Source organism: Camarhynchus parvulus, chromosome 3 (assembly GCF_901933205.1).
Source record: "Camarhynchus parvulus chromosome 3, STF_HiC, whole genome shotgun sequence".
In the NCBI taxonomy this organism is placed as follows: domain Eukaryota; kingdom Metazoa; phylum Chordata; class Aves; order Passeriformes; family Thraupidae; genus Camarhynchus; species Camarhynchus parvulus.
Window position 1 is genome coordinate 112,300,849 of NC_044573.1, and position 20,705 is coordinate 112,321,553.

General features: G+C 54.5%; 1 protein-coding gene across 2 annotated transcripts in view; it reads right to left on the reverse strand.

The window, feature by feature from the left end:
• The window catches only part of SELENOI (selenoprotein I), a 29,145-nt gene extending 9,842 nt beyond the window's left edge, over positions 1-19,303 (reverse strand). For both annotated transcript variants that reach the window (XM_030945264.1, XM_030945265.1), the window contains exons 1-5: positions 19,123-19,303; positions 5,390-5,458; positions 5,014-5,122; positions 2,733-2,807; positions 1,171-1,433 (exon numbers count right to left, since the gene is read on the reverse strand). In XM_030945264.1, the coding sequence (XP_030801124.1) occupies positions 1,171-1,433; positions 2,733-2,807; positions 5,014-5,122; positions 5,390-5,458; positions 19,123-19,170 (564 nt within the window). In that variant the 5' untranslated portion in view covers positions 19,171-19,303. The remainder of the gene's footprint in view (positions 1-1,170; positions 1,434-2,732; positions 2,808-5,013; positions 5,123-5,389; positions 5,459-19,122) is intronic.
• Positions 19,304-20,705: the final 1,402 nt, after the last annotated feature.

Here is a 20,705-nt window from a genome sequence, read left to right on the forward strand (position 1 = left end):
GCATGGGCCAGTGGTGGCCTTGGCAGTGCTGAGGACATGGCTGGACTCGATGGTCTCAGAGGATTTTTCCAACCTCACTGATTCCATGAGGAGGACATGACCAGGAGCTGCAGGAGAGATGCCCTGGCACAGCCTTGAACTCTCGAGGTGACCACAGCACAGGTTTTACACAAGTTGCAGTGACCCTGGAGGGGTCAGTCAGGGACTCTTCCTTATCCATCAGCTGCTGGATTACAGGGAGAAGCTCACCAGGGCTATTTCAGCTTTAATAGTCCCCTGAAGCTGGGTGGAACACGCTGCTCTGCCCTCCACCCCTGCCTTTCTCCAGCAGGCAGCTCAAAGACCTGGGTTAAGCAACATTTTGGGAGAAAGGATCAGAGTACAGTCAGGGACCAGCTCTGGTCTTCTCGTAATAGGAGAAATGATTATTCCAATTAATGCAGCTGCATTAAGTGAACTCTCCTTCCAACTCACTGCATTTCCCACCCAGCATCTGACAAACCAGAGGATAATAAATGGACATAAGATAATGGGGTAAAAGGAAGAAGGTTTTTTACAATGAGGGTGGTTGCCCAGAGAAGCTGTGGCTCCCTCATCCCTGGAAATGTCCAAGGCCAGGCTGGACAAAGCTTGGAGCAGCCTGGGCTGGAGGAAGGCACTACCTGCAATCCAGGTGAGCTGCCTCATCCCCAGGTCCCAGCTCTCTTCAGGAAGAGCTTCCTGCAGAGAACTCCTTAAGGAGGGACGGACACACCAACACCCCAAGGGGTCCATCACCATGAGTCTCAACACCCACTGCCCAGGGACCATGGTCTGGAGGGGCATCTCCCCAGGAATCTTTGCTTCAGGAACAGCAATTAACAAGCCAATTACCTCTGCTGAATTTTTGACCCAGATCCTGGTAAGTGCCAAAAGGCATCCCAAACTTCCAGGCTTTACCCACACTGGTACCACGTGGGGAACTACATAAAGTAACAATTCCAGTGGGCAGAACATTCAGGAACCAGGGAGAGGAGAGCCAAGGCCACATCCATCCTTCAAGCCTTGTTTGTCATGGAGAGCCCACGTCCATGGACTGACACCATGATTGACAAGGCTTTGGATCCACAGCAGAACACACCCCTCAGTGGGCAGCACTGCACCCAGCAGCTTCTCAGGGCGCGAACTCACCACCTGGCTGACGTCATATCCCCAGGGCAGGAAGAGAATCCCTGTGTTATACTTCTCCCAGTGGGAGAGGATGAAGGAAAACAAGACCACCCACAGCAGGAGGTAGAGCACGAAGACGCTGACGCCGGTGGAGCCCCGGCCGAAGGTGGAGTACACGGTGACCACAAAGTACACGCAGGCCCAGCTGTCCAGGCCGTGGTCAAAGAGCTCTCCCAGGGGGGTGCTGGAGTTGGTCCGGCGTGCCTGCTTCCCATCAACACCATCTGGGAAGGGGGAGAGAAAAATGGATGATGTGTTAGTCTTTGAGCCAGGTCTTAGGGGCTCTCAGAGAAATATATCACATGTGAGATAGCTCAGCTACCCTGAACGGCATAAAATTAGCAGGAGGGCTTCTGAGGTAGTGTTGGTAATAGAAAAAGGTTTAATAAAAGGCAAAATAACAAAGCTCTTACAGAGAAAAAATGAGCCAGGGGCAAGAGGTTCTTGCTCCTGCTAAAACACCCCACAAAATGATTATTTCCTTTGTTCTCTTCTTTTTCTAGTGAATTACCCAGGTGGGACCTCTTGGCCTCTGTCTAATCAGACAGCACCAGGTCTGAGGTGAAGTCCAAAAGGTCCTATGAGGTATCTTTTGTACTAAATTGGGAGAGATTCTTCTGGGCTTTTTGCCTTTTTAAGCAGACAAAGAACATTTTAGTCACTCTGTCAACAGGGGGCACATTCCTACACATGGAGCTCTCCTGGACAAAGCAATGGGCCAGGGAAGAGCAGCCTTCCCCACCTCCATCCTCAATCAGTGAGTGGACTTCCCATCCCTGCTCCATGGGAGGAAGGAAAATGGAACAGTCTGATGAGATTTTATTTATTTCCTTGTGTTTCCTTTATATTCCTTAAGGCAGCTTCTTCCTGTGCCTAAAGGAGGTCCAAGAGAGCTGGAGAGGGACTTGGGACAAGGGATGGAGGGACAGGACACAGGGAATGGCTTCAAAGTGGAAAAGGGGAAATTTGGGTGGAATATTGGGAAGGAATTCTTGGCTGTGAGGGTGGGGAGGCCCTGGCACAGGTTGGCCAGAGAAGCTGTGGCTGACCCTGGATCCCTGGAAGTGTCCAAGGCCAGCCTGGATGAGGGTTGGAGTACCCTGGTGTTGGATTAGGCATGTTTACATAGGCGTGTTTTGTTTGTTTACAAACAAATACATACTATGTGAACCTTCTATCAGACTTTAAGAATTCTCTACAAATTAATTTCCCACATTTGGGATAGTGGAAAGTGTCCCTGCCCACAGCAGGGGGTAGAACCAGAGGATTTTGCAGGTCCTTTCCAACCCAAACCATTCTGGGATTGTCTCATTATTTAAAGCAGACCCAAGACAGAGTTTCACAGTTCATCTCAAAGGCACTTCCAGTATCCTCCTTTCCCATCAGATGCTCTGGGACAACCTCCTTGTCTCCACATTGCAAAGCAGCTCCCAGAAACTGCTGGGAGCACAGAATATAACACTTCCCATGGGGAGAGAGGGAACATAATCACAGCATGAGCGGGTGACCCTGAAAACTCTTACCTAACGTGTAGGCCATGAAGTTGAGGAGCCCCACCACGATCCACACGCCGTTTGGAACGTGCTGGTGATCAGGAGCTGCAGGGATCAGACAGAGCAGAGTCAGGACAGTTCAGGATGTGCTCCCTGAGGGTTTATTTTGCCCCAAAAAGCACGGCCACGAGGACTCAAACAGTGAATCTGGGATGCGAGCTTTGCAGGATGTGATGGCAGAGCTGCCCCATAGCAGCTCCTGAAACCAGGTCAGTGAGGACTTTGCCTTTCAGGATATATTTGTCCTTTGTTCCCAGCTCTCTAAATTCATGGGATCTGAGAACTGGGGCCAGTTCTGCAGTGCCACTGCAGGCTGGGGGGAAGTGTGTGCAGAGGACACTCCTCAGTCGCTGCCTCACAGAGCATCAGGTGGAGCCTCTTTGATGTGGCAACTCCCTGCCCCCGCAGGAACATGCCAGGATTCCCCGCCCAGTCTCCAGTCCCATCCTGCCAATGGAAACCGAGCTCTTCCCTAACAGCACCTCCACCTCCTCCTCCTCCAGCCCGGCTCAGGCAGCCAGCCAGCGGAGCTGGCTGCACCTCACCCCATACCCACACTCGTGCATCAAGGCTTTGTGAATTTCCTGGGATCACACCTTCAATTTGTCCTCTGGTGGACAATGTTTTATTTTATATCATGAGAAAAATTAAATGAACGTCAACATGATCCAGATTCAAGCTACTATCCAAAATAAAACCTAATTTGGGACTTTCAGCATGCTGATTAATACCCACACTGTGTTGGTTGTGGTAGAAGCAGAGTAAGAGCCCATTCTTCTTGTCCAGCACCTTTCTCCCCTGTTAATATTTATTTCCTAATGGATATCATGGTAGGCTGCAATCGGGGAGCCCAAAGAGAAGGGCAGGAAGAGGCATGGATCCTTGGCAGCAGGAGGGCACAGGGAGGCCTCCTGGGGGAGCAGTGAAATGCCACCTCCTGTTTCCTCAGGGCAGCAGGATGGTGCCCTTCCAGCAGCAAAGGGAGGGAGGGCATCACATCTGCAAAGCCATCCAAGGAGGAGGGAAGGCACAAAATTCTGGAGCAGCACCAGGAAAAGCTCTCTCTACAAGCAGGACATGCAAAACATTTATGTGAAAAGGTCTCAAGCCATGAGCTTCTCCATCCTTCCAAAGCCAATTTTTGAGAAGTGGGAGCATTTGGGATGTCCACCCTGGAGAACAGAAGGCTCCAGAAAATTCTCAGAGTCCCTTCCAGGGCCTAAAGGGGTTCTAGGAGAGCTGGAGAGGGTGGGACAAAGGGGAATAGAGTCCCACTGCCAGAGGGCAGGGATGGACGGGACACTGGGGCTTGGAGCAACCTGGGATAGTGGAAGGTGTCCCTGCCCCTGGCAGGAGGTGGGACTGGATGGGCTTTAAGGTTCCTTCAACCCAAACCATTCTGGGATTCCATGATTCTGGATGTCTGATGTCACCTTGAGCTACTGACAGCTTTTGTTCTCATGGCTCATGGACCTTAATAGCCCAAACCCTGGCCAACAGCCACAGGTGCCACCTGAACCTTCATCAGCTTTGACTTGTCTACCAATAAAGGCAATCCCCAGAAAGCAGGATTTCTGCCATGTAACTGTGTTTTGATGATGGGTCCAGTTTAGAACTACACAAACTCTCCTGAGCAGCCTAAACCAGACCTGGCAGGGTCTAAGGAAGAGAAAAACACAGAGGAGAAGTTCCTGAGAATTATCACACTGCATTAATCCTTTCCCTGGGACTCCTCCATGTGCAAAGGAACACGACTGAACTATTGGATTCGCAGACAGATGAACATGGGGACTGTTAGAAAAGTTTAAAGCTGTGAATGGTGAAGCTCAGAAAGAGGATTTGGCCTTGTTAGTCTGATGTGCTGGTGGTTTTGCCAAGAGGGGAACAAGCTGGGATGTGAAAAACAAGGCTCTACCTGCTGATTTCGGGGAAGCAGCACTTCCTAACATTTTCCTGTTAGGTTTTCAAACAAGGTCACTGGGTTGATTGCTCTGCAGGCAGAGCCAATTCCAACCCAAGATTCCAGCTGTCTCCTCCTCCCTGTCCCACCCACTGGCAGCCAGCAGCACCTTTCCCTGGCAGCCAGCGGGAAGGTGTCACACCCTGACAAGCCCTTGTCACAAAACCCAGCGAGTTCAATCCCCTCCTCTGTCCCAGTCACTTTGGGAAGGCCCAGACCCAGAGGCCTCACCAATTCCCAGCAGAGGAGGTGACACAGATTTCCCACCTGACCAGGAACATGCAGCCTTACCAGAAGCATAAAAGTCAGGGTCGAAGTATGCCATGAGGAAGAAGTTGAAGACAAGCAGCAGGAAGCCAGAAAACGTTATCAAATTTGGGGCCAGCCAGGTAGGGAAGATCTATGGGAAAGCAGCAAAAGAACAGATGAACTCATTAAAACATGGACTGAGGAGCAGGCGCTGCTCCAGCCATGGTTGCACTGTCTGGGTGTTAGACAACATCCCGGGGCAGCAGGAAGCGTGGGGCTGGGATGCAGGCATTCAGGGGTTGGGGGCAGGCTGCAGGCAGCCCCTCACTCATTAGTGGCATCACAAACGAAGCAGCTGATGGTGTTACAGAGCTGACCTGGGCTGTGCTGTCCTGCTCAGGGTGGGACAGGCACTCACCTTCACGATGGCGTTCCAGAAGGGATGCATGACGTACAGGGACAGGGGGTTGCTGTCCACGGCGCTGTACTGGGAAAGGGAAACAAAACCAAAAACCAACAGTTAGGGCTGCAGCAACCTGCAGAAACAGCCAAACATCTGGAATCTTCTGAGCCACATCTGTGTGGAGCTCCCACATGACTCCTGATGTACCTCCCACCCTTTGGAAATGCCAGCTCCAGCTCTCTGAGTGGACACAAGCAAGGAGAAAAATGCTGATCCTTTCAACTGTTTCCAACTGCTCTGCCCCACTTGGATGATGAGAAATGCTCTGGGTCCTATCCCCCAACAGTGCCATCTGTCACCTTTGGAAATGCCAACTCCAGCTCTCTGAGTGGACACAAGCAAGGAGAAAAATGCCGATCCTTTCAGCTGCTTCCAACTGCTCTGTCTCACTTGGATGAGGAGAAATGCTCTGGGTCCTCCCAAAAGTGCCATTTGTCACCTGCTCTGCTGTGACCCCTTTGCTCCCTTGCTGGTCCCAGTCTCCATCCTCACTTCCAGCAGTGGGACTGGGAGCCCCTTGAGCAGGATGGGTCTCAGAGGGTGCCTCTCCACTGAGGAGCTGAGATTTCACCAGAGGCAGCTTTGGGAATGGAGAGGGAGAGCTCTTACCCCTCACCCCATCACTTTCACAACATTTGAGGTGCTCAGGGTGTGTTTGTGGTGGGGGAAATAAAAATATAAATAAAAATCAATGATCTAGACAAGGCATGAAACAGCTTCCAGATAGAAAGTTAAAATTTGACATCATTTGGCTCTCAAGAGCAGCACAAGCCATTATCTGCTCTCACAGCCCCTTCCAAACACAGATTACCCTGGCTAAAGTCCTCCCAGGAACACTGATAAGAATCCCAAGAACAATTCCACAGGCTACCAAACTCCTGGGCTCACATGCTCAGAGCTGGGCTGGGCAGAACCTGCTGCTCACCCACCTGCTTGGGACAGCACCCCCAGCTCCAGCACGGCCATCTGCCCGAGTCCAGTCCCAACCACAGAATCCCAGACTGGTTTGTGTGGGAAGGGACCTTCCAGAAACTCCAGTGCCAGCCCCTGCCACGGGTAGGGACAGCTCCCACTGTCCCAGGGTGCTCCCAGCCCCAGGGGGATCCAACCTGATGGGGGACCAAGGCCCAGCCTGCCCTTGGGCACTGCCAGGGATCCAGGGGCAGCCACAGCTGCTCTGGGCACCCTGTGCCAGGGCCTCACCCCCTCACAGCCAAGAATTCCTTCCCAATATCCCACTTAAATCCCCTTGTTCACTTTACAGCCATTCCCTGGCTCCTGTCCCTCCAGGCCTTGTCCCCAGTCCCTCTGCAGCTCTCCTGGAGCCCCTTCAGGCCCTGCAAGGGGCTCTGAGCTCTCCCTGGATCCTTCTCCTCTCCAGGTGAGCATCCCCAGCACTCCCAGCCTGGCTCCAACCCTGGAGCAGCTCTGTGGCCTCCTCTGGACTCATTCCAACAGGTACCACATTTGGTTTGCTTGGTAAAAGGAAACCCCTCAGCAAAGAGCAGCTCCAGGTATCCCCCCACCCAGCCCATGGCCTTGAACCAGCCCTGTCACTGCACCCATGGATTGCTCCAGCCTGCTCCTCTCCTTGTCTGCATTCCCCACTTTTCCCTGGAAGCAGAGAAGTGGTGGGAAAGGGCAAAGCAACATCCCTCAAGAAACACACCAGGACCAAGAAGGGATAAGGGACCAAGATGGGTCTCACTGGGATCCCATCTTACAGCATTTGCTCTCTCCTGGGTGAATCCCATTCTTGGCAAGGATTTCTGTACCCCCTCCCAGCCCTTCCCTGCCCTCCCTGAGCAGGGTCAGTCCATCTCCCTGGGATTCAGCCCCAGAGGTTGTGTCCCCACAGGAGCTGCAGAGCAAGAAGCAACAAAACCCCAAAGCCGTATGGAGGCAACTCTAAGCCGCAAGGAATTTCCATCTCAGCTTAATGCAATTTTGGGGGGCAGAATTCCAAATGCTTTACAAGATAATAGGATTTGAAACACCAGTTAGGGGAGGAGGAGAGACTGATTTAATCTCATTATCCCCAAAACAGCCTGGAACAAGAAAACAGATGCAAGGTTTGGAGTGGGGCAGGGGAAGAGCTCCAGAGCCTCCGTGCCCATGCTTGGAAGGTACCTCAGGGAAATTTCACCAGGCTCATGGCTTGGGAAGTTTTCCTCTCTCCCTGCAAGAGTTGGGGATAATATTCAATGAACAGCTTTTCCCCATGGCCACACATGTTCCCACCTTGCTTGCAGAACTCAAGGAGCTGGCAAGAGCAGTTTGTTGGAGAAAGGGCAGCTGCTCTGCAGAGGTTTGCTGATGCAACCATGGAACATCCTGGGTCAGAAGGGACCCACAGGGAGGCTGGAGTCCAACCCCTGCCCCTGCCCAGACCCCCAACAATCCCACCCTGCACATCCCTGAGAGCATTGTCCAAAGGCTCCTGGAGCTCTGGCAGCCTCGGGGCTGTGCCCAGTCCCTGGGGAGCCTGGGCAATGCCCAGCACCCTCTGGGGAAAGAACCTTTTACAATATCCAACCTAAACCTCCCTGGCACAGCTCCAGCAGTTCCCTTGGGTCTTGTCCCTGTCACAGAGAGCAGAGCTGCCCCTCAGGAGGAAGCTGTTGACATCCATGAGCTCTCCTCTCAGTCTCTTCTCCAGCTGAACAAGCCAAGTGCCCTCAGGCACTCCCTGTGTGGCCCCTCCAGACCCTTCCCCACTGGGTCTGTGCCCCTCTGGATTCTCTCCCACAGCTTCAGATCCTTTCTATGCCCCCCAGCTCCTGCCAGGCTCCAGCCAGGGCACTCCTCTGTGCACTGAGCAGGGCCAGCCATGCTGTGCCCACCCTGGGGACACCCTGGGGCACAGGGACAGAACCAGGGCTGGCTCTGGTGCCAGGCTGGCTGCCACCCTTGGGGACAGTGCTCTGGACAGCCAGGACACGGCTGCCTGCCCGGGACAGCTGCTCCCAGAATACCAATGAGCTGCCAGGCACCTTCAGGGACAGATCCCAAGACATCTTGGCCATGCTCAGCCTCCTCCAGCTGCTTTTCCTTGTCGGGGTCTTCCTTACAAACATTACTAAAGTTGTCCCTTCCAGCTTTCACTTGTGAAACCCCAAACCCAGCAGTGTTTGAGCCTGGCACTGGCTCCATCATTCCCTCACCTCATCCTCACTGGAAATCAGTGTCACCTTCTGTATTTTGGACCTCCACACACTGGTCTAGTGACTCACATCCCTCTATAAATCGTTCTTCTATCACAACCAATGATTCCTGCCAGCCTGGACTCTGGATTTCTGCCCCTTTGTCCCTTTTTCAGGGAAAGAAGGTTAAAGGAAAAGGAGAAGTGCCCAGAAGGAATTTCACACACCCCAGAGTCTCCTTCCCAAAGCAGCCAGGCATTTGTAAATGGCTCTGCTCTAAAACAGCTCCCTGCTCACAGACACAGCTTCTCCTCACGGCTGCAGGGAGGAGCCAACCAGCCCAGACAGCTCCCTTGGGATTGGGGTCAGAACTCCTCAGGGAAAGAGCAAAACCAGCAGCAACAATCCCTGGCAGCACACAGGAGCCTCCTGTCCATGCCAGGATGGCTCCAGGGAGCCACAGGCACCCCAAGAGTTGGGGACAGGCCCAGTGGCTGTGGTGCCATCACAGATGAGCTGGCTGGCGTCGTTATGGGATTTACAGACACAAATGGCTTGTATGGCTTCAACCCAACATTAATCCTGCAACCAGGACACCTCTGGGAGATCCAATTATGTGTCCAAAGAGGAAAAAAATACAGATTTATAGCCCAGATTCTACTAATGGTCTTCCTGTCCCGGAAAAAAACAATTCTGCTTTGAAGTAATCTGGTTACCCAGAACCAGCAGCAGAACAAACACTGCCACAGAATCCTGGAGAATCCTGAGCTGGGAGGGACCCACATGGGTCACCAGGTCCAGCTCCTGGCCCTGCAGAGGACATGCCAAGAATCCCACCATGTGCCTGGTGTGATTCACCCATCACCACTGTCTGGGCCCAGAGGTGTTGGGGTGTGACACCCAGGTGGGCTGGGGCAGCACAGCACTGGTGGCACTCAGTGCTGAGGACAGCAAACAAAGATGGATTTGCACATCCCATCTTGCTCCCAGGTGCTCCAGGCAGGATCAGGGCACTCGGCAGAGCAGCTCCAGCAAGTCCACGAGGCTGCTCCCTACAAATCTCCTTAAACACAAAGAGGGCACAAGGCTAAGCACCTTCTCCCCTCAGGCTCAAGATAAGGCAGGAGGCAGAAAACTCAACCAATCGCAGCAAATGGAAGCGAGCAGAGCCGTGCCAGGTAAAACAAGGCACGTTTGCCCTATGCCCATCCTTGGCCAGCGTGTGAGGAGTCACCTCACCCTTTAATGGTACTGATTAACTCGAGCCCTGTTTGCCTTTTCCAAGGTCACTTCTCAGCTGGCACCAGAAGGCAGAGTGTTGGCAGAGCAGAGCTGCACCCGCCACATGAGCCCGTGGGTTTGGAAGCTGCAGGAAGGATGTGGATGTCCTGGCTGTGTGCCCCAGCTGCAGCTTCAGCGTGTCCCTCCTCCTGCCTGGCTTGCACCGTGCAGGGTTCAGACATCCAGCAACGAAAGATGCTCCAAAACACAGCATAAAGTCACAGAATCACTGAGGCTGCAAAAGTTCTCTCCAAACATCGAGTCAAACCATCCTCTGACACTGCCAAGGCCACCACTGTCCAATGTCCCCAAGTGCCACATCCACAGGGTTTTTTAATCCTCCCAGGGATGGAGATTTCAGCATTATCCTGGGCAGCTGTGCCAGGGATGGACAGTCCTTTCCAGGAAGGAATTGTTCCCAATATCCAACCTGAGCCTGCCCTGGCCCAGCCTGAGGCCATTTCCCCTTGTCCTGTCTGGACATCCCTGGCTGTCCCCTCCTGTCAGGGACTTGTGCAGAGCCACAAGGTCCCCCCTGAGCCTCCTTTGCTCCAGGCTGAGCCCCTTCCCAGCTCCCTCAGCCCCTCCTGGGGCTCCATTCCCTCCCCAGCTCCGTTCCCTTCCCTGGACACGCTCCAGCCCCTCCATGTCTCTCTTGTTGGCAGGAGCCCAGGAGTGAACACCTGCAGGGTCCCAGCAAGGCCAGAGCCCCATTCCTCAATAAGGCACTGCCACACTCAGCAGAAGCCTCCCTCCTGCTCCCCAGCCCCCACAGCACGTGCTAATTCGTTGGGAGAACCACATTCTTGCCCTGCCAACATACTCTGATATTCACAGCCTTGCTTCTCAGACACCAGCTGGGAGATTCATGGAATCCCAGATCGCTTTGGATTGAATGGAGCTTAAAGCTCATCCAGTGCCACCCCTGCCATGGGCAGGGACACCTTCTACTGTCCCAGGCTGCTCCAAGCCCTGGCCTTGGGCACTGCCAGGGATCCAGGGGCAGCCACAGCTGCTCTGGGCACCCTGTGCCAGGCCTGCCCACCCTGCCAGGGCAGAATTCAGTGCAGTCTCTCCCTCCAGCAGAGCAGCTCCAGCAGGCTGTGGCTCTGTCCTGGCACTGGAATCACGCCAGGGTGGGATGGAGCTGACCAGGTCCTGACCCCATCCCACTGTTGTGTTGGTGCAGGGGAATCATTTCCCCATGGATACATCAACACTTGATATTGATGGCAGGCTTTGGCAAGCAGCCTGCCAATTCCAGCTGCATCCAGCAGCTCTCTCTGCTTGGGAGCAGCAAATATCCGTGAATATGGGTCACCACTGCTTCTGCTGCAGTGGGAGGTGATCAGCTGCACAGGGCTGCACAGATGGTGAGCTCAGGGCTGGCAATGATGAACCTTCAGGGGTGCAGGTAGGAGAGGATCAGTCAGCAGTGAACCTCTGGAGGGGCAATCCAGGGATCAGAGCAGGGATTTGGGGGAGGGGGAAAAAAAGGGCAGAGTCAAAAATGCAGGAAAAGGAAACTTGTTACAATAACACTGGGAGAGCCAGAAGAATTTCCTATGTTGCCAGAGCTGGTCTGGGCTTCAAAAAAATAGGGGGGACATATTTGAGAGGGGGTCAGGCCGGGTCTGTGTGCCCAAAGAGAACAGGAGGGACCAGGAGAGCAAGGCAGTGACAGCAGAGAAGGCAGCAGCCTCTCACCACCCCCAAACCTCCACAGCCCTGTGCTCTCCCCAAGGGCATATCCCAAAACCTGCTTCCTGCAGGCTCAGTGAGCTGCTCTGGCTCCTCCAGGCTGGGATGCCCCTCACAGAGGCCATGAGCCTCCAGGGAGATCAAACACTGGCAAGACCTCAGCCCCTCTGGAGAGCTGGATTTGATCCCAACCCACCAACCATGAGAACAGGACAGGGGGAATGGCCTGAAGCTGAAGGAGGGAGGATTTGGATTAGATCTTAGGAAGGAATTATTCCCTTTGAGGGTGGGCAGGCCCTGGCACAGGGTGCCCAGAGAAGCTGTGGCTGCCCCTGGATCCCTGGCAGTGCCCAAGGCCAGGCTGGATGGGGCTTGGAGCAGCCTGGGACAGTGGAAGGTGTCCCTGCCCATGGTAAGGGGTTGGAATTAAATGATCTTTAAGTCACTTCCCATCCAAACCAATCTGGGGTTCTGTGACAATGCACAAGTCAGTGGAATAAAAGAGAATTTCTTACAATCCCTAGAAAAAGAAATCAAGTTGAACTTTTCTACTCAAGGAGGCCACAAGCCCAAACACATCAGGATATGATCCCAGGTAAAGCAAGGCACTGCAGGGAAGAAGGGGCAATGCTACCCCCACGTTCCAACATTTTTCAAAGGTTTTAACCGTTTTTTCCAAAGCACATTTCTGCCTCTCTCTCATCCTGCCTCTCCACAAAGAAGAAATTCACAATTAACAGGAAAAACCCCACACTTGACATCCAGCTTTGTGCAAGATGTGGAGCAGAGCGGGTCAGGTCGCTGACACAAACCCTTGTGACGTGGCCACTTTTGGAGCCAGCCACGGGAAGTGATACTTGGATTTCCACAATGCCCTCCCAGTTCTCTTCCAAACCCTCTGGACAGCCAAAGACTTACTGTTCATTAGCAATGAGTAACTTTTCTGATGGAATTCCCTGCAGCCAAGACTCAACAGACACCAGTAAACATTGCAGCAAACTTTCAGTGCAATTAAAGAGCCCCACGATGGGCTGACAAGCAGCCCACGCTCTGTTTAAGTGATAGCTCTGCACACCTTGCAACACTCAAGGCATAAACTGGGACCCAGATCTGCTCTGCACGCCAAGAAGAGAGTGCTGGAAAAGCCACACAGCCAAAGGCACCAGCAGGCTTAGCACTTGTCACCACTTCAACTACTCCTTCCTCGCCACAGGCCTGTGGCTGCTCACCACGGCACCTCTGTGCCCACACTGACAGCTGGGATTGGCCATGCAGCTTCCTGCTGCTCCACTGGGCTCACATCCATGAGCAATCTGCTTTTAGCAGATGTCCCCAGCCACCAGCTGGCAACAGCAATGTTCTGTTTCAGGTGGGCCCGAGGATGCAGGATGTGTGCAGCGGGAAATGGGCACAGCAGGAGCTGTGTCCTTCACCTGCACCCCAAGGGAAGAGCCCAGAGGGCTCCTGCTGTGGGACAGGACAAGGAAACCAGGACGATGGACAGCACCTGGCCAGGTGTGCTGACACCTGGAAGCCCCCAGTCCTGGGCTGATCCCCCAGTGTGGGCAGCAGGAAAAGGGGGACTCTGTCCCTGTGCCCAGGTGAGAGCCCACCTGCCCTGGGCATTCCAACAGCACAAGGACCTGGAGCTGCTGCAGAGAGCCCAGAGGAGCCCCAGAGCTGCTCCAGGGCTGGAGCCAGGCTGGGAGAGCTAGGGGTGCTCACCTGGAGAGGAGAAGGATCCAGGGAGAGCTCAGAGCCCCTGAAGGGGCTCCAGGAGAGCTGCAGAGGGACTGGGGACAAGGCATAGAGGGACAGGAGCCGGGGAATGGCTCCCACTGCCAGAGGGCAGGGCTGGATGGGATCTTGGGAAGGAATATTCCCTGGGAGGTGTGAGGCCCTGGCACAGGGTGCCCAGAGAAGCTGTGGCTGCTCCATCCCTGGAAGTGTCCAGGGGAGGTGTGGCAGCCAATACAGCCACAAGCTGCCTGTGCCTGGGCGAGTCATTGCCTCATACAAAAACCCGCAAAGGTTTGAAGTTCCTCCTAGAAACCCTGCAGGACCCACTGGGGACTGAAGGTGCAGCAGGTCCTGACCACAAAGAGCTTCATCACCACCACTGTATGGCTAAAACAAGAGAGTTTGGGAATCCCTCACCAAAACATGGTCAGTACCTTTGACACCCTGTAGAGCAAAGGCCACTGCTCAGAAACCAGCAGCACCTCAGCTGCAATTTCAGGGCTGCTCTGGGTGAAGAGATGCAAACAACAGCCAGAGCAAGTCCCAGCTCATCACTCATCAAAACCCTCCAGCACGTCAGAAGTGTCCCTAGAAAGCAGCATAAATCCCTTCCCCTCATCTCACTGCTTAGCACAGGGGAAAAGCTCAGCCAAGGCTCGTGAGCTGAGTCGCTCCCAGTTAATCCACGAGCACTGCTGCTGTCTCCTCCAACCATGACCACGAGAGCTGCAAGGGACACACTAAGCTGGGCAGTGATTCAAACCCCTGAATTCAATCACAGAAAAGGAGAAGAAAGAACAAAACCACCTCTAACTCGGAAATTACAGAGCCTAGGAGGTGCTCAGCAGGTGCCAGGCAGCACTTCGGGAAGCTGCATGTGTTTAATGGCAGGCACACACCCCACTGTCTCAGAGCAATTAAAAGAGCCCTTGGGGAAGGAGTTAAGTGATTCCAGAGCTGGGCTCAAAGGCTTCCCCTCCTTCTCACCCTTCCTGCTAAGGAGAAGCCGAGCTGGCAGGCTGAGGGGTGGCCTTTAATCACTGTGCCCTTGAGCTTCCCTTCCTGCTTCCCTTGCTCCCAGTGGTGTTGTTCCATCAGTCTGAGCTGCCACCGGTGTTTCTGAACACCCTGCAGAGATCTCTTCAGGGCTCCTGTTTGCAGAGCAGCCTAGAGAATCCTGTCAGGAACAGCTCCCAGCCATCTGCTTCCCACAGCCCAGCATCTGCACAGCCCAGCTCCCCGTGGCTCTCCCAGTCTGGAGGAACGGGATTTCTGTTGAGGGGCAGAGCACCCTCTTCTTCAGGGCACAGATGGGACCAGCAGCTGGGTTCCCACCTGGAAGAAGGGTGCAGGGAAGGGAAGAGAGCATCCAGAAGGAAAATGCTTTCCACAATAAATTGCAATCCCTGAAGCCTGACCCTTGGGTGCAGTGCCTCAGGTGTCCAAGCTCGCCTCTGAACATCCTTTCCATCCAACACTGGAAATGAGGAATAGAGTTGTTTCCTTGTAAGAAAACTCTTTAAGAATTTAAATAATCAAATGTGGGAAGGATTTTCTACAGATGGGGCCTGCCAATACCATGGATCACAGGCCCATTTGCTGCTCCCTCACCCAGGATTCCCACCATCCAAATGGATGTAGTATCCATACTTTATCCTCCTTAGAGTGTCAGCTCTAATAAACAGCATTTCAAAGGGCATCTTTAGGTCCCCTAAGGCCACCACCAGCTCCTGCTCAGACACACAGAATGGAAGGGTTTGAGGGGTTTTGGAGCAGCAGCTTTGCTACAAAAGGTCCTTCCCAAGCTTCATTTCAGTTTCCTCTTGCTGAACTCATGCTGGTTCCAGAAGCTTCTGGGGTGAACCACCAGCATGGTCCACCTTTGGACTCAAACATGACACGTGTCACCACCTTCCTTTTCCATTCCTCCTGAGCCTCAGGTAAGGAGTGGCATTCCCACCTCCTCCTTCAGTGGCATTTGCCCCAGATCAAGATCCCTGAGGATAAGACTCCAGGAATGCCTGAGGTGGCATCATGACAAAGCCTTGTACTTGTGCTTCCACCCAGCTCTCACAGGGAGGAAACCAGGGCAGCAGACACTCACATGCAGCCAGAGCCTCCTGCACAACACTTGTCACCCCAGCACCTTCCCTGCTCCTACAGGACCTGGATCAAAGAGCCACACTGGGATCACAGTCCCTGGAATTGTCACCTGTGGCTCCATCACACCAGAGACACCAGCAGAGGACAGGATCCCTTGGGGTAGAGCTGGACCACGTGGAATCACAAGCAGCTCAGACAAGGCTGGGAGAGAAGAGGTTACAGAGAAGGCAGGGCACGTGACTGGAATACGGAAAGACAGGGACAAACCATCAGAGCTGGCTGCCACTGCCAAGGACACGTGAAGCTGCAGAGAGCTGTGTCCTCACTTAGAATCATCAAATCCCAGAATGGCTTGGATGGGAAGGGACCTTAAAGCCCATCCAGTGCCACCCCTGCCATGGCAGGGACACCTTCTACTGTCCCAGGGTGTCCCAGTGTCCAGCCTGGCCTTGGGCACTGCCAGGGATCCAGGGTGGGCACCCTGTGCCAGGGCTGCCCACCCTGACAGGGAACAATTCCCAGTTCCCAAGATCCCATCCAGCCCTGCCCTCTGGCAGTGGGAAGCCATTCCCTGAGTCCTGTCCCTCCAGACCCATATCCAAAGTCCCTCTCCAGCAGAGGAAGCAAAGCAGAACAGACACCTCTGTGAACACTCCCAAGGGCCCCATTTCACACTCTCCCATACATTTACAGAAGGAGGCTGCCCAGAAGCTGGCCACAAGGCCATCTGCAGACAGCTGTTAAGAACCTGACCTCTGGCATCCAACTGCAAGTTTCCACTCAGAAATAGCAGTGCCTGGCCGCAGCTTTCTTGGCAGGGGACACCCCACACCTGACAGTAACAGAGCGCTGGGGTTTGGCAGAGGACATTCAACATCCAGCCAGAGCAGGGGGCCTGGATTGCTTTTCCCTTGGCATGTGGACACACAAATCCTGCTCCACGGCCTCAAAACAAGCACTGCAGTTTGGATACTGAGACCTCCAGCCTGCCAGGACCAGCCATCACCTGCCCCAGGCTGACAAGTCACAAGTGCTGGAGCAGACACAGGTGGCATTTGTCCGGCCTCAGGGGAAGCCTCAGCAGCTGCCAGGCAGGGCTGGGACACATCACCTACAGAGCAGGATTTGGTCCCTCTGTTCCCAGTGCAGCTGAGCCTGTCTCCAGAGGGATATTTCCTCCAGGCAAAGAATTCCCTGCTGCAGGAGTGTTACAGGCACAGAATCCCAGGATCACTGAGGTTGGAAAAGACCTCCCAGACCCTCGTGTCCAGCCTGTGACTGATCCCCACCTTGTCCCCAGCCAAGAGCAGTGAGTGGGATATCCAGTCCTTCCTTAGACACCTCCAGAGATGAGGCCCCACCATGTCCCTGGGCAGCCTCTGCCAAGGCCTGAGCACCCTTTCCATGCAGAAATTCCTCCTGGTGTCCACCCTGAGCCTGCCCTGGCCCAGCCTGAGGCCATTTCCCCTTGGCCTGTCCCTGTTCCCTGGGAGCAGAGCCCGACCCCCCCTGGCTGTCCCCTCCTGGCAGGGACTTGTGCAGAGCCACAAGGTCCCCCCTGAGCCTCCTTTGCTCCAGGCTGAGCCCCTTCCCAGCTCCCTCAGCCCCTCCTGGGGCTCCATTCCCTTCCCAGCTCCGTTCCCTTCCCTGGACACGCTCCAGCCCCTGCAGGTCTGTCCTGGCAGGAGGGGCCCAGAGCTGTCCCCAGCACTGGAGGTGCCCCAGCAGTGCCAGCACAGGGGACGGGCACTGCCCTGGCCCTGCTGCCACCCCAGAGCTGGCACAGCCCAGGGGCCATTGGCCTCAGCACACATCCCGGAAATCTCCTGGAGACATGACCCCTTCTCTGTCAGTTGCTGCATTTCCTTGTCTCACCTCCTGGCAGCCCTTCAGCAGCAGCCAGAGGACCGTTCCCTCTCTGCCCCTGCCAGCCTGGCACAGCAGGAGCACACTCCTGCCTCGCCCCCAGCCAGCAGGAACGTGCACACTGCAAACTGAAACCATCTGCACTCCTGACTCCATGGCAGGAGTGACCCAGCCAGGGCTGGAGAGGGCTGGGGATCATCCTGCATGAAGCTCCTCTGCTCCTGCTCTGTCAGCTCCAGGGACACCAGCTCCTCTCCAAGGACAGGCTCCTTCCCTGCTGGGGACATATTGCCTTCTCCACATCCCCCAAAACCACTTGTTCTTCTCCAAATTGATGGTGTGTGGCCAGAGAGGTTCTGCCAGGCGCAGCTCACAGGCTGAGGCACAGCCAGGGACTGGCACAGGGTGCCCATGGAAGCTGTGGCTGCCCCTGGATCCCTGGAACTGTTCCAGACCAGGTTGGACTGGGCTTGGAGCAACCTGGGACAGTGGAATGTGTCCCTGCCCATGGCAGGGGATGGCACTGGATGAGCTTTAAGGTCCCTCCCAGTCCCATTTATGAGCCTGACAAGGTAACCCAGCTTTGGAAGCTGCAAAGGGCAGAGCACATCAAGCCTCAATGCCTAAATCAAGGCTGGAATACGTGACCCAGTACTGAGATTTGTGCTGGATCAGCCACTTTCCGAAGGCTAAAATAGCCAAACAATTAGCTTGGCACGAGGAGATAGGAACAATGTGGGTTCCATGGATATGACTGTAGGGAGCATCCATGGGGCAGGAGCACAGCAGTCCTGAGCTCCATGGGGGCAGTTCCTGGGCTGGTTCTGCTCCAGGGAAACACACAGCCCCCTGTGCAATCCCTTCATTTGGGGGGACAGCCCCAGAGCTCACTGTGTGCAGGGACAGGTCACCACTGCCTCCCTGGGCCCCAGCCCAGGAGGAGGAGAAGCTCCCAGTCACACCCTGATCATTCCAGCAAGGCGGGTCCCATGTCACACACGGTCCCACCTTTACCACACTGGTCCTTGCTGCACCCACAGCCCCTCAAATCCCAGCTCTCACTCACTGCAATTCCTCTGCCACACAACCCCGGGTGTCTCTGCAGCCCCCCAACCCACAAACCTTGGGTTTACCTGCAGCCATCCCCCAAACCCTGTGTTTCCCTGAAACCACCCCCAAACTGGGGTCTCACTGCAGAGCTCTCCATACCCTGAAACCCCAATCTCACTGGAGTCTCACCCCAAAACCCAGGTTTTCCTGCAATGCCCGCTCCCCAAACTCCAGATTCCCGTGCAGCCGCCTCCCACCATCCCAGGTCTCACTGCAGCTCCAACCCCCTATCCCCAAGCCCCTGGGTGTCACTGCAAAGCCACCAAACCCTGGGGCTCACTGCAGCACCAACCCCCTGTCCCCAAGCCCCTGGGTGTCACTGCAAAGCCACCAAACCCTGCGGCTCACTGCACCTCCCACCCCTTCCAAACTCCAGTTTCACGTCTCACTGCAGTCTCCCAAAACCCCGCACACCTCTGCAAACCCCCCGCACCCAAAACCCCACATCTCACCGCAGACCCTCCCAACACTCGGACCACCCTACACTTCCCCTTCACTCCCTTTAAATCTCAGCTTTCACTGCGGCCCCTCCCTCCGCCCCAAACCCCGGGATTCCCTCCACATCCCTTCCCCACACCCCGGCTCTCCCTACAGAGATCCCTCCGGAGATCCCACCCCGGCTCCATGCCCCGCTGGAGCCTCCCCTCCTCCGTGCACCCCAACCTCCCCTCCCAGCCCCGGCCGCCCCTCAGCGCCCCCCTCACGGCGCCAGGCCCCGAGCCCGGCCCCCGTCAGCGCCGCTACCTTGTACTTGCTGAAGCCGGCCAGCTGCTCGGGGCTCACGTACTCCATGCTGGCGCTGCCGCTGTTGCCGCTGCCGCCGCTCGCAGTGCTACCGGCGCTCCCGGTGCCGCAGTTCCCACTGTTCCCGCTGTTCCCGGGGCCGTTCCCGCTGCTCCCGGCGCCGCCGCCGCCGCATCGGCCCACCCGGCGTGGCAGTGACGTCACCGCACCCCGCCCCGCCGCGATGGCGCCGCCTGGCGGCCGGGAGGGCCCCACGCGTGAGGGGAGCCAGAAAAGCGGGAAAAAAGATCTCAAAAAACACATCCAGGCCTGGCCTGGGTCAGTGTGCAGCGATTCTCCGTGTCCTGGCACTCCAGCCCTGCTAAGAAGTCTCTCTTGGATCTCCTTTAGGTGCCAGAAAGGGCTCAAAGGTATCCCTGTACCATTCTCATCTGCTTATGTCCTCATGGATTCCGTGTGGGAAGAGACCCTAAAGCCCATCCAGTGCCACCCTCTGCCATGGACAGGGACAAATTCCACTGTCCCAGGGTGCTCCAAGTCCTGTCCAGCCTGGCCTTGGACACTGCCAGGGTTAGGGGAGGGAGGGAGGGAGAACAAGGGGAGGAAGAGAAACTAAGAGCAAAATTGGTCTTCTCAGGCCTCCCCTGTGAAAAATGCCAATCTCTTCTTTTAAAAGTCTTAAAAGTTTAATTGTAATAAAATGTTTATAAAAATAGTAATACTAATTACAGCAATAAGAATTTGGACAATCACAGTTAGGACAATAAAGGACAATTAAAGCAAAGAATTACGAATATTCGGATGCTTTCCTTTTGAAAGCATGGCTCGCTAACAAAGGATTAACCCACAAAAGCAACAGCCTGTTGCATATTCATATATCTCATACATGATGCATACATTCCTTTCAAAGTAGAGATTTGTCTGGTTATTCTCAACTTTCCTTCTTATTCCTGTTGGTGCCTCAAAGATGAGAAGGAGGTGGAATAAAGTTTGTCTTTTCCAATAAGGTGCCCTCTTGGGGATTTTGGTGTCTTGTTGCTGCTATCTCAGTGTGACAAATTTCTTGAGCAAGTTAGAAAAAGTATCTTACATCGTATAGTTTTTATATTATGTTGCAGCCTACAATTATATTTAACACGCTACTGAACGTTATTAATACAACATAACTTTTTAACATAACAGATATAATATTCATTTTAATATTTGTGAAAGCCAGTCGTAAAATATGCGTTTTTCTCACCAGCCCTGCTAAGAAATCTCTCTTGGATCTCCTTTAGGTGCCAGAAAGGGCTCAAAGGTATCCCTGTACCATTCTCATCGCCCGAAGTCCTCATGGATTCCGTGTGGGAAGAGACCCTAAAGCCCATCCAGTGCCACCCTCTGCCATGGACAGGGACAAATTCCACTGTCCCAGGGTGCTCCAAGTCCCGTCCAACCTGGCCTTGGACACTGCCAGGGTTAGGGGTGGGAGGGAGGGAGAACAAGGGGAGGAAGAGAAACTAAGAGCAAAATTGGTTTCTCAGACTTCCCCACCTGCCCTTCCATCTCCATGTTATAAATGAAGTCCCATATGTCTAATTTAA